The sequence below is a fragment of the Siphateles boraxobius genome, unplaced genomic scaffold, assembly GCF_051911475.1.
Source record: "Siphateles boraxobius isolate OS27281-9 unplaced genomic scaffold, OSU_SipBor_1 179, whole genome shotgun sequence".
Taxonomy (NCBI): Eukaryota; Metazoa; Chordata; class Actinopteri; order Cypriniformes; family Leuciscidae; genus Siphateles; species Siphateles boraxobius.
Window position 1 is genome coordinate 352501 of NW_027508787.1, and position 16260 is coordinate 368760.

The 16260-nt window shown below is 36.1% G+C and overlaps 2 protein-coding genes across 3 annotated transcripts in view; one reads left to right on the forward strand and one right to left on the reverse strand.

Moving 5' to 3' along the window:
* LOC143740634 (sterol O-acyltransferase 2-like) overlaps positions 1-4776 on the forward strand; it is a 19938-nt gene extending 15162 nt beyond the window's left edge. The window contains exons 13-15 of the mRNA XM_077232625.1: positions 395-530; positions 1333-1478; positions 4441-4776. Of these exons, the coding sequence (XP_077088740.1) occupies positions 395-530; positions 1333-1478; positions 4441-4491 (333 nt within the window). The 3' untranslated portion in view covers positions 4492-4776. The remainder of the gene's footprint in view (positions 1-394; positions 531-1332; positions 1479-4440) is intronic.
* Positions 4777-5648: 872 nt separating this feature from the next.
* Positions 5649-16260, reverse strand: part of LOC143740646 (immunoglobulin superfamily member 8-like) — a 31642-nt gene continuing 21030 nt past the window's right edge. The window contains exons 4-8 of one of the 2 annotated variants that reach the window (XR_013204863.1): positions 15946-16025; positions 14634-14964; positions 12993-13418; positions 8162-8370; positions 5649-6398 (exon numbers count right to left, since the gene is read on the reverse strand). Coding sequence is in view for 1 of the 2 variants with exons in the window: in XM_077232653.1 (XP_077088768.1) it covers positions 8237-8370; positions 12993-13418; positions 14634-14964; positions 15946-16025 (971 nt within the window). In the remaining variant the exon portion in view is untranslated. Of the gene's footprint in view, positions 6399-7420; positions 8371-12992; positions 13419-14633; positions 14965-15945; positions 16026-16260 lie in introns of those variants that run through there. The other variant, XM_077232653.1, reaches the window with a different exon arrangement.

The following is a 16260-nucleotide window of genomic DNA, read 5'->3' on the forward strand; positions in this document are numbered from 1 at the left end:
GTGTGATGATGTGGGATATTTTAATCCCAAAGCCCAAGGGAACTTTATCAGGATGTATATTATCCCGGATCCATGAAATAACTGGCCTTTAAAAATAAAAATCTGCTGTCTCTATGGGAATTTAACATAGGGGTGTCCTGACTTACGCAACCTGTATTTTAAGGAAGAACATTTATTTATTTACGAAACATAATTCATTCACATAGAAAATTGGTGTCCTTAAAGTTTGGATTTTTCCTTATTTTTCAAATTAAGGCATTAAGATCAATTTCCAAAAGATGATTTTTTATTCCTCTTTTTAGTCAACTTTAGCATGGGTGTGTTCACTTATGCTATCCACTGTACAGGTCATGTTCTAATAATTCTGACCATGAATCTCTCTTGATGACCTCAGCTGTCGGGTTATAAACTGCGCTCGATGGCCACACTGTGTGTGTTTGCCGTTTCTGCATTAGTTCATGAATACGCCTTCACGATGGGCTTCGGGTTCTTCTACCCGGTGATGTTCTGCACATTCGCGGGTATCGGCGGTAAGAACGCTAGTTTAACTAATTGGTAACACTTTACAATAAGGTAAGTTTGACAAATACAACCTTATTGTAAAGTGTTACCAACTATTTTTATGTATTGTATGTTTTTGCTGCACTTACAGTCAAACCAACATTTATTCAAACACCTTCAACATTTCTCACATTATCACTACAGATGGTAATAAAATATGACAAGAACTCAGAGTTATTAAATCAGTTGATATTTCACTGGTTTTGTCCGTCCTTCTGTTAGACTCTCACACATGAATTATGTCGAATATCTGTCAGCGGTTAAATTTAACTACACAATTATATAAGATAATACCAGTTTAGATCAACCAATCACCAAGCAATGCTTCATGTTGTTCAGTCTGTGGTGTAAAAAGGTGCATTAGCAATTACAGAAAAAACACTTCAGCAAAACATGATCAGCTCAAAGTTTCCGAATCATTTTTGGTTCCAATTTTCACTGGTAGTCACTGTATGAAGAATATTTGGGGATAATATGTCACAGTCTACTTTATTTTGCTCTCCTCACTTACATAAATGAACTATAGTGTCCTGCACACACTTGTAAAAAATATAAAAAATTATATCTGGTGTCTGAATAATTTTTGGTTTGACTTTGATTTCAGAGCATTCTAGGATTTCCTCATCCATAAATTAAATAAATAAATAAAATACATGCATGCATTGCAGCCTTAAGATTTTGGCCAACATGAAATATCTAGACAGCATAATGATAAGTTAAAGAGTTAAAGAGCAGGCAGGAATTTGCTGATTTTTGTGTGTACCTTCCCAGTGGTGTTTAACTTCGCCATGAACGACAGCCGGAAGAGCCCGGTGTGGAACATCATCATGTGGATGTGTCTGTTCATCGGTCAGGGAGTCCACGTGTGTCTGTACTGTCTGGAGTGGTACGCGCACATCCACTGCCCGCGCACTGGGGTGAGCACTCATCAGCGTGGAAGATCGCTTTTGCCATGGAATAAAAAAATAACCAAAAAGATAATCGCTTTTTTTTTTTTTTACTCAATTCTGAATTTACATCTCACAATTCTAACTTTTTCTCGTAATACTGTTTACATCTCGAATACTGAATTTATTCTCAAAATACTGAGTTGAATTCTGACAATAGCTTGTTTTCACATGACGTCACGTCACTGCGTTGCCATGGCGATACATACAGATGGAGGGCAGGAAGTGATTTTCTATATTTAGGAATCACTATAACAAACTCAAAATGCCTATGTTTTGCGTCGTTTATGGTTGCTCAAATTGATCAAACCACGAGGAGTTTTTATCGTGTGCGAAAATTTGTTGTTCATAAGGGGGGAAAATACAAGAAATTGACAGAAAAACATCGGGAAAATTGCCTTGCAAACCTACGTCTGCGGTCGGGAGGAGCCGAATGGGAAAATGCCCGTGTGTGTCATTGATCACTTCGTCAAAGCTGAGTTAATACAGCTTATGTGTCTGTTTGTGCAACGTACCAGTTTTTGAACTTTGTAAAGTCAAAGTATGTCTGTGAGACGAGGTAGTTGCTGATATCTACCGCCTCAATGGCAGGCAAATCTTTCAATTCAGTTGAAAATCGGTCCTATTCATAACGAATGGATCACGTCCAACATATGTTTAGATTTTTTGTTTATATATTTCTCTTGTAATAGCGTCTAAAGTAGTACAGTACGGACTTTCCTCCATCTCGACCATTGCGTTCTTCACTTCCTGCCCTCCATCTGAATTTCGCGCGTCAACACAGTCACGTGACTGCAAACAACCTATTCTGACTTCGTAATACTGAATTTACATCTCGTAATTTGGACTGTCTCATAATACTGAATTTACATCTCACAATTCTGACTTTTTTCTCATAATACTGCATTTACATCTCGCAATTCTGACTTTTTTCTCATAATACTGAATTTACATCTCGCAATTCTGACTTTTTCCCCTCGTAATACTGAATTTACATCTAGTAATTTGGACTTTTTCATAATACTGAATTTACATCTCGCAATTCTGAATTTTTTCTCATAATACTGCATTTACATCTCGCAATTCTGACTTATTTTCTCGTAATACTGAATTTACATCTCGCAATTCTGACTTTTTTTCTCATAATACTGAATTTACATCTCGCAATTCTGACTTTTTTTCTCATAATACTGAATTTACATCTCGCAATTCTGACTTTTTTCTCGTAATACTGAATTTACATCTCGCATTTCTGACTTATTTTCTCGTAATACTGAATTTACATCTCGCAATTCTGACATTTTTTCTTGTAATACTGAATTTACATCTCGCAATTCTGACTTTTTTTCTCGTAATAATGAATTTACATCTAGCAATTCTGACTTATCTCATAATACTGAATTTACATCTCGCAATTCTGACTTTTTCTCGTAATACTGAATTTAAATCTCGCAATTCTGACTTTTATTCTCATAATACTGAATTTACATCTCGCAATTCTGACTTTTTTTTCTCTGGTTATACTCAATTTACATCTCGCAATTCTGACTTATTTTTCTCATAATACTGAATTTACATCTCGCAATTCTGACTTTTTTTCTCATAATACTGAATTTACATCTCGCAATTCTGACTTTTTTCTCGTAATACTGAATTTACATCTCGCATTTCTGACTTATTTTCTCGTAATACTGAATTTACATCTCGCAATTCTGACATTTTTTCTTGTAATACTGAATTTACATCTCGCAATTCTGACTTTTTTTCTCGTAATAATGAATTTACATCTAGCAATTCTGACTTATCTCATAATACTGAATTTACATCTCGCAATTCTGACCTTTTCTCGTAATACTGAATTTAAATCTCGCAATTCTGACTTTTATTCTCATAATACTGAATTTACATCTCGCAATTCTGACTTTTTTTTCTCTGGTTATACTGAATTTACATCTCGCAATTCTGACTTATTTTTTTGTAATATTGAATTTAAATTGACTTTTTCGACTTCTTCTTGGTGTACAGTTTACATCCTGAAATGCTGCTATTTTGTTAAAAAAAAAAGAGTAACAAACTTTGTGTTAAAATGGTCAATTACCTTTTTAATTCCGTGGCAGAAATAAGCTTCCATACACCATAACCCACTTCACTGTATCACAGCAGGATTCCCAGGCCATCTTTAAGCACTGCACACGGCCAAAGCTCCCAAACGCACAGTAAAAACACTAACACTTGCGTTTTGATTAACGGATCACTGTTTGATCAAAGGCTCACAGTGCAGATGTCGCTCAAAGACTGTGAAGATTAAGTTCTGCCCAGGATTAGGTTACACGACCAACAAAGCCAACTGAAGTGCACACTGACAGATGGTGTAAGACAGCTCAGACATAAAGAACAAAAAAAAGCAGAGAGGCATATAAAGTTATGAAATAAAGGTTAAACAAAAAACATTGTAGAACGGTACAAAAGTTATTTAAAAAATGAAACATCCACTTGGTGGCACTGCAGGGTCACTGAGTAAATCACCATTTCAATCCAAGTCAACAGGGTTTGAAACAACACAAAGGTAAGCAAATTATAAGAAAATATAAATATTTTTGAGACTGAACAGTCCCTTCAAAAACAAGCATTTCTTGCATTGCCAGTCACTAATAAAATAAAGAACAAAAACACAAAACACGAATTTTTATTCTTCCATCCAGTGCTATGATTATCACTAACACTTCGATGGTTATAATGAAAGGTTTCACAAGAAGGAAAACTCTGATTGAACAGTGCATTCATGCGCTCAACAAGCTTCACCGTGATTGGCTACAATGCTGCAAATAGAAAAGTTTAGATGTTGTGTTTGCGCTCTCTTCAGAGTACAGAAATGCCATGAATCATATTTAACAACATGTTCATAGTTTATGTTTGCATTTTCTCAAAACAGACGAGCTTCTGGGAGCTAGTGACGCCACGATCATGGACGTGTAATTACTAGTGACATCAATACAAACCTCTTCATCTGCATCAATATTTACTTCAGTTAATGACCATGTGCTTTGTGAGGGATCAGGGATGACATAATGTCCTATTTGTGACACCTTATGAAATGTAACATAACATACTTGAAATGATATTCACATTTCATGCTTAATGAAGCAAATCAGCTTCTCTGTAAATGTGATGAGTGTGTATATATTTTAATGAATGTAATGATGTATGTAATGATAATTATAAACAAACTTTTCTTTTAAACTATTAAAATTTTACTGTTTAAGCTTATGGAACATAGTAAATGCAACTTATTTTATATTCTGAATTTATATTGTATTCTGAAAATACAAAATCTGTACAATCATGAAGGAATTTTATACACATATATATATATATATATATATATATATAGCTATAAATATTGCAAATATGAACTGTTCCTGCTGCACCCTTTAGTTAAACAGACAAACATTGGCAACTTTAAGTAATGTTAACTAATTGACCTTCTTTTAACGCATTAACTAACAATAGGGGCTTTTGCACTAGAGGAACCTTTTTATAGTTCCTAGAACTAAAGGCGAAAATACCCGCTTTATTTTGGCGTGTTTGCACCGCAGGAACTGGGGGAACGGATTTAGTTCTACAAACTATTTTAGGGGAACTAAATAAGCTCCAACTTCAGAGTCGGGTCTAACACAGCACAAAAAGTGCCACTTAACGGAAGCTTTTATACAAAGCAACTGACAAATGAGGAACATCACAGAATTTATCGCACATGAGCAAAAAACAAGTGTAAACCAGAGTAATGCAGAAGCAAAAATGCAGATAAAGAGATAGAGAATGGGGAACAAGATAAGCATATATCTATTGATATATTTTGCATGCGGAAGAAGTGAGAAATTATGTTGTTTTTTGAGACGTGACAATTTCAGAAGCTTATTTAGAAATAAACAGTTTATGTGCAACGCAACCTTGAAGGAAAAGGCAAAAATCTCAAAAATGTTCCCACTGTTGGACTTTAGCAGTTGTTGTGGAGAGGTTGCAAAGGTGCATTGGGAAACTATGCAAATTTAAGAGTGCAAAACACACTCTAGCACTAGATTGCATGCAACTTTCCTACAAGTTCATAACTGTGTGCACAAACAATAATGTGACATCTCGTATCAGGGCATGTTTTATTCAGGAACCTCAAGCACCATCAACACAAAACAGAAGCAGAAAATGAAACCACCGACTACAGAATCTCACAGAACGCAGTGCAAGAAAACACAGTTACAGCTTCAAAACCAAGACATGAGCATTTCTGCATATTATGCAATGCATATAAAAAGGTAAGACAACGAATTATGGTGTTTCAGCATGATCGTTTCCAACAACAACAACAACAAAAAAACATTTAATCCCAACCAACAACTTTTGAGCCAAATTCAAACAATTGAAGTGGACAGCAGGAGTGATTGTTGAACGCAATTTATCACGGCGTATAAATGCTGCAATTGAAATCATAAAACATCACAACATGTCTTCTGTCTGAAACAGGACAATTACATCAAGTCAGCATGACGAGATGTTTCGGCCCGTAAACAAGAGGATTAATATCCAGAGAATATTCTGTCATTCAGAGTTTAGTCACGTGGCATAAGAGGATAAATCAGATTCCAGCGACTGAACGCTGTAAATAAGTAGAGAAACACAGAATCCCTGATGTTAATGTGGCTTTCACATTAGTCCAATCACAGAGACCAACTACAGGAATCACATCACAACCATAACACACACACACACACACATCTCTCATCCGTCTATCTAACCTACCGTCTGCAGGTTTACCAACCCATATTTTGGTGAATGCATGGAGAAAATGAAGACAGTAGAATAATGCATCTGTAATAACACTCCTATCATCCATTCCTTCAAAAGACAAAGAAAAAAACCAGTCAGAGCTATTTTAACAAATGGGTCATTCTATGAAATGGTGATTTTAAGTAAATTCAATTGATCAAAAACGTGCATACATTTCAAGTATATTAATAAAAGTGGGATATAACAACGCCTTTAAAACAGGGTAAGTGGGTCATATTTCTAAATACATACATTTTCAAAAAAAATATTTACTATATAAAATCGATTTATCACAGGTTTGCCTATTTTAGATCATTGATTAAATCTATTGATTTAGAACAGCACAATATTTTAACTTCAACACTTGATTTTATTGCTAATGTTGGACACAAAAGGCACCTGTTTTTGTAGAATGACCCAGATGCACGAAACATTATAGCGATGCTGAACAGCGGTTTAACATTAGGATGATTTTCAAATGTACAAGATTTGGTCCTGGTCTCACTTTGGTCCTGTAAGGGCAGTTGGAAATCCTGGAAAATGTTACTACTAAACAACATTTCAAGTAGAGTCTCGGCGAGTTCATTTATCTTCGTGTTTCCAGAGCTTCTCTCCTCTCAGTTCTGTGTCTTTATAAGGTAAAGTGGTTTGGATTCAATAAATTCTCTACGTGGTTATTTGATTTTTGAAGCGTTTTAGGTTAACATGGAAACTGTGAACTCCTCATAGCTTATTGGGCCCTTACTTTTACTCTATTACTCTAGTAAATATTTCGTCTATTCAGGTGAATTTCACAAAAATGCCAAGATAATGTCTTTTGAAGATTTTCTGCACATTTTTAAGTTTCTTCACATTATTTAACTTCACCCACAATAGTTTTTTTCACCCACAATTTTCATTACTGTAATGCAACAGCTTTTTTTTTATTCCAAAATTATATTATTTTATATTTTCTAAGTACAATTACAATTAAGTTCAATTAAGTTCACCACAATTGTTGTATTGAATTTATGATTTTATATATATATATATATATATATATACTGTATGTATAATATATATATATATATATATGAATAATGAAAGAGAAATTTGGTTGTAAATCTATTTTAATTGGTTGTTTTATATTGGTTTAATTTCCATAAAAAAATATGTTGCAAACTGTGCACAAAAGAAAATTAAAAAAAATATTATGACCGAAAATAAAAAAAATTCTTTAGATTTTGGAGTCAAATATGACCTGGACATTTCTTAATTTTGCAAAATTCACTATTCAGATCGTAGAACAGAAGAATGAACTAACTTTAAGAACACATTACTGTGAAACAAACGTGCAATTGGCAGGAATTCACTCCCATTTGACTGGAACTGCTCAGTTTATTCAATGTATTTCATACACTTTTTGAATACAAAAAGTGAAAAGGTGAAAAACTATGGCATGCCATAAAAATTATTTTATACTAACAGGTAACACTGAATTATGAGCACATTTTATAGCACTGTAAAAACAGTGAGTGATTTCAGTGTTTATTATTATTATTATTATTATTATTAGTGGCTCTGCTAGTTCTCCAAAACACAACTGCATGCAGGTTCTAGTTTAAACCGAGCGAGTGGTTTACATCCACCATGTGACGTCCTTTCATTCGTTCTGAGCAGACCGAATAGAAACAGTGCAGATCACAATGTCACAGCTTGAAGTGAATCTACATGCATTTGTGTATATGCAACTGTTACCATCCACATATGGATTAATATAACATGAGCATCCAGTACATTTTCAGTATCGTCTCCAATTGTGAGTGCACATTACGTCAAGTCTGCCGAAATACCTTAAACCAGTTTTTCTTTGCTCCAATCAAGTCTTTGAATGTTCTCACTGGTTTTCCATGGAAGTCTCATACTTCCTACTTCCTTATGCGAGAGCGCTGTCTAGCCAGTCTCTTCATGAAGCAACACGTCACCGTTGCAATAATCAGTACGCCCACGAACAGCGCCGACGACACGCCGACCACGAGGGGAATGAGCAGTAGATCAGCAACTGGGGAGAAAAACACATCAATAATCAGTCTTTCAATTCACCAGATCATGCAAGCACACTAGGGCTGCCACGATTGCTTGGTTTAAAGGGATAGTTCACCCAAAAATGAAAGTTCTGTCAGTAATTACTCTCCCTCATGTTGTTCAACCCCGTAAGACTTCGTTCATCTTCTGAAACACGAATTAAGATATTTTTGATTAAATCTGAGAGCTGGATCACTCCTCCATAGGCCTCTAAGGGATTGACACTTGTTCCCCGAAAAGTTATTAAAGAAATCGTTAAAATAGTCCAAGTGACTACAGTGGCTCAATCTTAAGTTCATCAAGCGACGAGAATACTTTTTGTGCGCAAAAACAAACAAAAATAACGACTTTATTTCAACTATTGATTTCCTTCTCTGTGGGCCTCGAGTCAGTTAGCGTAGTGTGATTGCGTAGAGCTACGTCACATGTAGGCTCACTATTGGCCGACGCTGGTCATGTGTGTGATGATGCGTGTGACGTACAACACAGAAGCGCTGCGCTGTTACACTAGTGAACTCACTCGAGGCCCACAGAGAAGGAAATGAATACCGTATTTACCGCACTATAAGGCGCACTTAAAAGCCTTTAATTTTCTCAAAAAACGACAGTGCGCCTTATAATCCGGAGCGCCTTATATATGGATCAATTGGTTAATAACGCTCCGCGTTATTAAATTCGCCCGCGAACTCGCGCTCGTGTCCATCTTATGGCCGCTCTGTCACACGGCCAGTTCAACCTCGTATAAATCATGTTATGTGTGTAATTCACGTGCCCGCTCACGAGCGCTCACTCTTACTAACAGACATACGAACAGACACACTGTCTCCGGCGCTACTTGCGCGTCACAGAATGTTCATAAAGCGTTCCCCGTTCACAGTTACCGTGTCGTCTCATTCAAAACAGCCAGCTGTTGCTGTCAGCGAGCCGCCGCACATGAATACTCGTATGAGTCAGGCTGCGAATGTAAGTTACGTGCCCGCCCCAGCGCGCTCACGCTTACTAATAAACACCTCGCCTCCGGCGCCGCGCAATCGCTACATTCCCTTTGGCACATCTAGTGGATGCATAACGCAAACCCAGTCAAACGTTTGACTGCAGTATCTTATGCGCCTTATAATCCGGTGCGCCCTATATACAGTTAATGTTCTAAAATAGGTCATTCATTGAAGCTGCGCCTTATAATCCGGTGCGCCTTATAGTGCGGAAAATACGGTAGTTGAAATAAAGTCGTTATTTTTGTTTTTGTTTTGCGCACAAAAAGTATTCTCGTCGCTTGATAAACTTAAGATTGAGCCACTGTAGTCACTTGGACTATTTTAACGATGTCTTTAATAACTTTTCGGGGAACAAGTGTCAATCCCTTAGAAGCCTATGGAGGAGTGATCCAGCTCTCAGATTTAATCACAAATATCTTAATTCGTGTCCCGAAGATGAACGAAGGTCTTACGGGTGAATTTTCATTTTTGGGTGAACTAACCCTTTAAGTTGAGCACTCAATTTTATAAAATCCTCGATTGCGATTTACCTGTGTCAAGTAACCGGCAAAATACCGGAAGTGATGCGATCCAAGGACGAGAATCCATGAGCCGCATTATTAAAAGTTTTCTAAGGCTACGCAATATATTTAAAATCATAACATAGCATAGTGCTATTGTGAAATCATAAATAAACAGTCAAACCAAAATTTATTCAGACACCTTCAACATTTCTCACATTATCAATTTTTATATTTAGAATAATATTTAGAAAATGATAATAAAATATGACACAAACTCTTAGTTAGTTATTAAATCAGTTGATATTTCACTGGTTTTGTCCTTCCTTCCGTTAGACTCTCACACATGAATTATGTTGAATATCTGTCAGCTGTTAAATTTAACTACACAATTATATAAGATAATACCAGTTTAGATCAACCGATCACCAAGCAATGCTTCATGTTGTTCAGTCTGTGGTGTAAAAAGGTGAATTAGCAATTACAGAAAAAACACTTCAGCAAAACATGATCAGCTCAAAGTTTCCGAATCATTTTTGGTCCCAAATTTGTATATTTTACTGGTAGTCACTGTATGAAGAATTATCAGGGTATCTGCACACTTTTTAAAGTCAAATTTAAGGCTTTTTAAGACCTTTTTAAGACCTGAAGAAATCAAAATTAATACCTTACATTAGGGGTGCGCAATATTGACAAAAATGTGTCTAAATATTTTCAAAGTTTTGTTGATAATTAGATGATATTTATATTGTGTTTGTGTACTGGTACCATGGCTGGTTTAGGCCTGTTGTTGACAGCTGACTCACGAAGATACATATATTTTTCATATTCTATGCAGTGGTCAGTTCACAGCAGTGAAAGAAAATTTTTTTTTTTTAATAAAAGGACAATATTTGCAACCTTAAATTGAGTTCCAGGGGCATTTTCACCCATATATGGACTTTTTATTTTTTTACTTAGAGGTATGCATCACCTTTTATGTCAAATTCTAACATTCAAATTAAATTATATTAGAATAATAACACACTGCCACTGTTACCAGTTAAATTAAATCATTAAATTAAAATCCATCTTTGCAGTGCAGAGGAGACACATAAGCAGCATCAGAACTGGCATTAATATATTTACACTCCATTTACAATTGCATAAATAAAGCTATGAGATATTCAATTCTTTCAATTCTTCAATTCTTAATTCAATATTTAAATATGAACTGATTTCTAATTGTAACATTTTAAATACAGGGTACTTTAAATGTAAAAATAAACCCGCCAGTAGGTGGCGCAAGTCTCAGGGAGTCATTCATTCAACCGATTTGATTTGTTCAAACGGCTGATTCATTCAGGAAGTGCAAGTGATTGTTCATTGAATCGTTAAAATTATTCATTCAAAATGCGGATTTCAGTCAAGAAATCATCGCTGTCTTTTGCATTAAGACTCTGCTACGGTTTCATTTTGAAATTCTCGTCAGCGAAATAAAGGGAAAACAAACAATATTGACAATATTGTTTATAAAATGTAACTCACAATGTTAATTTAAGTTAACTTATATAAAATAAATATCATATTTGCTATTGTGGACGGGAAAACAGCCCTCTTGCTGATGTAATATTGTAATATTGTATGATAACAACATATGATAAAATACAAAAACTTTATACGTCTATTAGGGAACATGCCTATAGCTGCACTGACACATCACGCAGTGAAAGCAAGCATGAGAGACAATGCGATGTCAGCTCGCAGTGCGCCCTCGTACATAGTTAACGTTACAATAAAACAATGATTACAATATCATAATAGACAATACACATCGCACACCACTACACACATAAAGAATGAACTTACAATTGAACTGAAATTAACCAGCTTTCTTCTCCTCTCCTGCTGTTTCGCGAGCAGGAGACAGACGTAATGCTGGCGCGAATGTGACGCGAAATGTCACGTGAACAAGCAAATCCACAAAGAACGAATAATAAATAAAAAAGTACGCTAATTAGATAGTTTTAATTTGGAAAACATTTAGATATGTCTAAGTCAAATTGCCATCGAATATTTAAGACCTTTCATAAGTAAAAATAAGACTTTAAGACTTTTTATGGCCTTAAAAAGTCTTAAATTAGATTTTAAAAATTTAAGGACCCGCGGACACCCTGATTATTGGGTATAATGTCACAGTTACTTTATTTTGCTCTCCTCACTCACATAAATGAACTATAGTGTCCAGTGCACACTAGTAAAAAAAATATCAAAAATGATATCAGGTGTCGAAACAGATATTATATATCGCCCATCCCTATCAATGGGGCTGTTTACATCTGGCCATGCGTTTTCTGTGATGGGATAGCTATCCGATCGTGAAAAGACCAGGTGTAAATGCCCTCCGAAACGCATTCGAGACGGATTTGAATCCGATCGCTCAAACCACTTCAGGAGGAGATCTGAGACTCATTCCAGACGAAACTGGACGAGTGTAAATGCATCTGGTTGTTGAAACCACATATGTAAATTTTACTCCTCCCAAAAATGCTAAAAAATAACCATGTGAGAGCGTGTTATAGGCTATATGTAATGTTATAGCCAGATATGACGGCGCTACTGCAACATCACCACAGATGAGCCTCTATTCATCAAGCCAACATGCAAACTATCGCAAATCAGAGTGAAAGTAAGTCGCAGACGCTTAACACACAATCATCATCATTAAAAGTAAAAAAACGAAAAGATCTCTCTTAATGTGGTCTTTGATTTTGAAATTAGCTGATGATCAATAAAATGTAGCTCATATCTATTACTTTCGGTGACGTGAACTCTATTAAATCTACATATAGCGCGGGAATTGAAGATCGGATTTATATCCGTTTTGCGAAAACATATTTATGTGACCAGGTGTAAATGGAATCGTTTTGATAAATCAGATAGCTATCCGATCTGAGAAAACGCATGAAGTGGCCAGGTGTAAACAGCCCCAATTAGTCTGTAAGTTCGCCAGATCATGCAAGCACACTATGGGGAACGAACTTGATGACCTCTGCACATTAGCTATAGCTACAGGCTATTCCTGTATATAGCAGATTTAATCTAATGAAACAGATCAAACTCACCTCGAGCGTACAGGTACAGGTGTGCGGTCTCGGACTCTGCTCTCGCACCTGTATTATACCATCCGCCGTGCGGATCCTGCGACCAAACCTCGGCTTGACACTGATAGTGTCCCTGATCCTCTTCACGGGCCGAGAAGATTCTTAGCCTGTAGCTCGTTGCAGACACGCGGTCGGCGCTCAGATCGCTAGCGTTGCTGTAGATGCGCGTGAGCCCGTCGTAGCTCAGGGTTGCTATGAGTTGTACTGGGGCGTCCTCAGAAAACGTGACGTCTTTCCTCGCCGGTTCCTCTGGTTTCTGAAGCCACTGCACCTCCACTTGTGAAGAAGCGCTAGTTTCCACAGAGACGTTGCAGAGAATCGTGATCGTACTGCCGCGTCTCAGGAGCGGACGACGAGGAAGATCGATGCTGGCAGACACACGCACATCTGAACCGGTGCATAAACACACAAACACAGCATGATAAACTGTCAGCACGGCGTACGGTGAATCTCATGAAAATAAGTCTGGGTCATAAATCTAAAATTAAAAAAAAATGTTTTTTGCATTTTGTTTAGTATTATGAATCGATAGATATCAATATCGATCTGCTCACCAAGGCTGCATTTATTTGATCAAAAATACAGTAAAAATTGTGAAATATTATTATGATTCAAAATAGTTGTTTTCTATGTGAAAATATTATGAAATGTATTTTATTTCTGTGATCAAAGCTGAATTTTCAGCATCATTACTCCAGTCTTCAGTGTCACATGATCCTTCGGAAATTATTTTGATATGATTATTTGATGCTCAAGAAACATTTATGATTATTATCAATGTTGAAAACAGTTACATATTTATTTTTCAGGATTCTTTGAATATAAAGTTTAAAAGAACAGCATTTATTTGAAATATAATCTTTTGTAACATTATAAATGTCTTTACTGTCACTTTTGATCAATTTAATGTGTCTTTTCTGAATAGAAGTATTGATATCATTAAAAAACTCAAACTTTTGAACAATAGTGTATTTATCAATATTGATGTATTTGTCTAACTAATCCATGAAGTCAAATACAGCAAATGTCTAGTTACAAATAAGTTTTCAACACTGCTTTTCACCAAATGAAAGCGAGGAATAACATTTAATAATTTCCTCTACATGCATTTCTATGGAAGCTTGTTTCCGCCACAAAAACAGGCAAAAAAGGCACTTTTTATCTCACATTTCTGACTTTTTTCTCTCACAATTCCGAGTTTAAATTTCGCAATTCTGACTTTCTATCTCAGAATTGTGTAATATAAAGTTACAATTGTGTATAAAGTTAGAATAGTAAGATATAAACTCGCAATTATGAGAAAAAGAAAAGTCAGAAAAAAGTCAGAATTGCAAGATGTTAAATCGCAATTGTGAGATAAAAAGTCTCAATTATCTTTTAAAATGTTTTATTCTGAGGCGGAAACAAGCTTTATAGTACGGAAACAAAAAAAAATAGTATTAGAACAGGTATTCCTAAGTGATTATTCCTAAATTAATTGAGTTCTGATTTACAGAAGTGAAAAGTCCAAAATGATTAAAGGAAAACGAATTGGAAAAAGGAAAAATTTAAATGACTTCACTCACAAATAATACTAAAAAACAACAACATACAAACACCCACCGTCAGTCTTCAGGCTAACAGTGACCCACTCCGATCTCTGCGTTATTGTTGCGGGACTCGATGGTCCTGGCGTTAGTCTCCCGGCGTAGACGCTCACGGCGCACCGGTAGAGTCCGGCGTCAGCGGGGTGAACGGAGAACAGGCGCAGAGAAAACTTCCCATCAGCCTCCTTCTCCATACTGCCGCCCCCCGCTCTGCTGACATCATCACCCCATGTGACCACGCCGTCGGTTCCTACGCGAGACACCTCCACCTCCACGCCACCCGTCGGCCCGCGCCGCATCCACTGAACCAGCAGCGCCGAGCGGTTCCATGCACCCACGCCGGTCACCTGACAGTATACAAGATATTTTCCCTCCGGTTAATAAAGTGTGACAAACACTATATTTTAGGTGGATAATGTTTATTTCATATTTTGTATTTTTAGGGGATTTTATGGTACTAAATTATATTTTCGCTGTATTTATAATCCATTTATTCACTTTTTGAGCATAGACCTGAAAATTAACTTTCCAACTTAAACTGTAGTGAATTTGAATGCTTAAGAGAAACAGACTTAAGTTTGATGTCTTTTTAAAGAAGACACTTGGCAGATTATTACTGAAGTGAAAAAAGTTTGAAAAAGTGAACGTAAAAAAAGTTACAGAATAAAAAAAGTTACAGAATATTACGTTTATTGTTATGAAAAATGTGCAAAAATACCATTTTTTATTTTTATATGAAATATATATTTTCAAAAACATGTTTCACTCTAAAACTGAGAAAATCAAAAGACATAAATCTAACCAGTTAAAAGTTAAAACAAGTCAAATCTCCAAAAAATTGCTTTCAGTAAGATTTTATTTGGCCGCAGTACCAAAAGTTTTCACTAGGTGAAATTAGCCTCCCATTCATTTCCTATGCGCTAATTTTTGACCATGAAGTGTACAAGTGTGACTATTTTATTAAGGATCGAATCATGTCCATGATTTTCTTTTGTGTTCACACAGCAAGTGCCAAAACCTTTACCAAGTTTCGTACCATTCAGTTTTAAAACTGAATGGTACTTTAAAAATGCCTGTGCGGACGTGCGCATTTTAGTTTCGCTTTTAAATTAGCGCCAATTCGGGGACTGATTGCTTGAATGGTGAGTTCATTAGCCTATTATTCTTAATGAATTTAAGGATTTTAATGAAAATCCTTTTTAATGAAAAACACAACAACAAAACAGTAAAATGACAAATTTGCTTAAATAAGCGATTTTATATTTTGCTTTACATTTGCTTCTGAACACTGGTAACACCGTCAACACCAACTATTGTAGCAAGCCTACCTGACAGGTGAGGCTGAGAGGAGCGCCGGGCTGCAGAGAGACTTCACCATCTGGAACCGAGCGAACATTCAGAGTGTCCACTAAACGAGGAAACACAATCACACAGGCTGGTTATTAAATTCACAGCAACAACAGCACTCGCACACTAGCCTGTATACATGCATGTTCTTAACTCAAGGTGACACCCTTTCCACAAGATGTATAAATCTATGGTCTCCCCAGAATGTGTCAGTGAAATTTCAGCTCAAAATACCCCAAAGATCATTTATTATAGCTTGTCAAATTGGTTAAAATCACAGTAACAACAACAGCAGA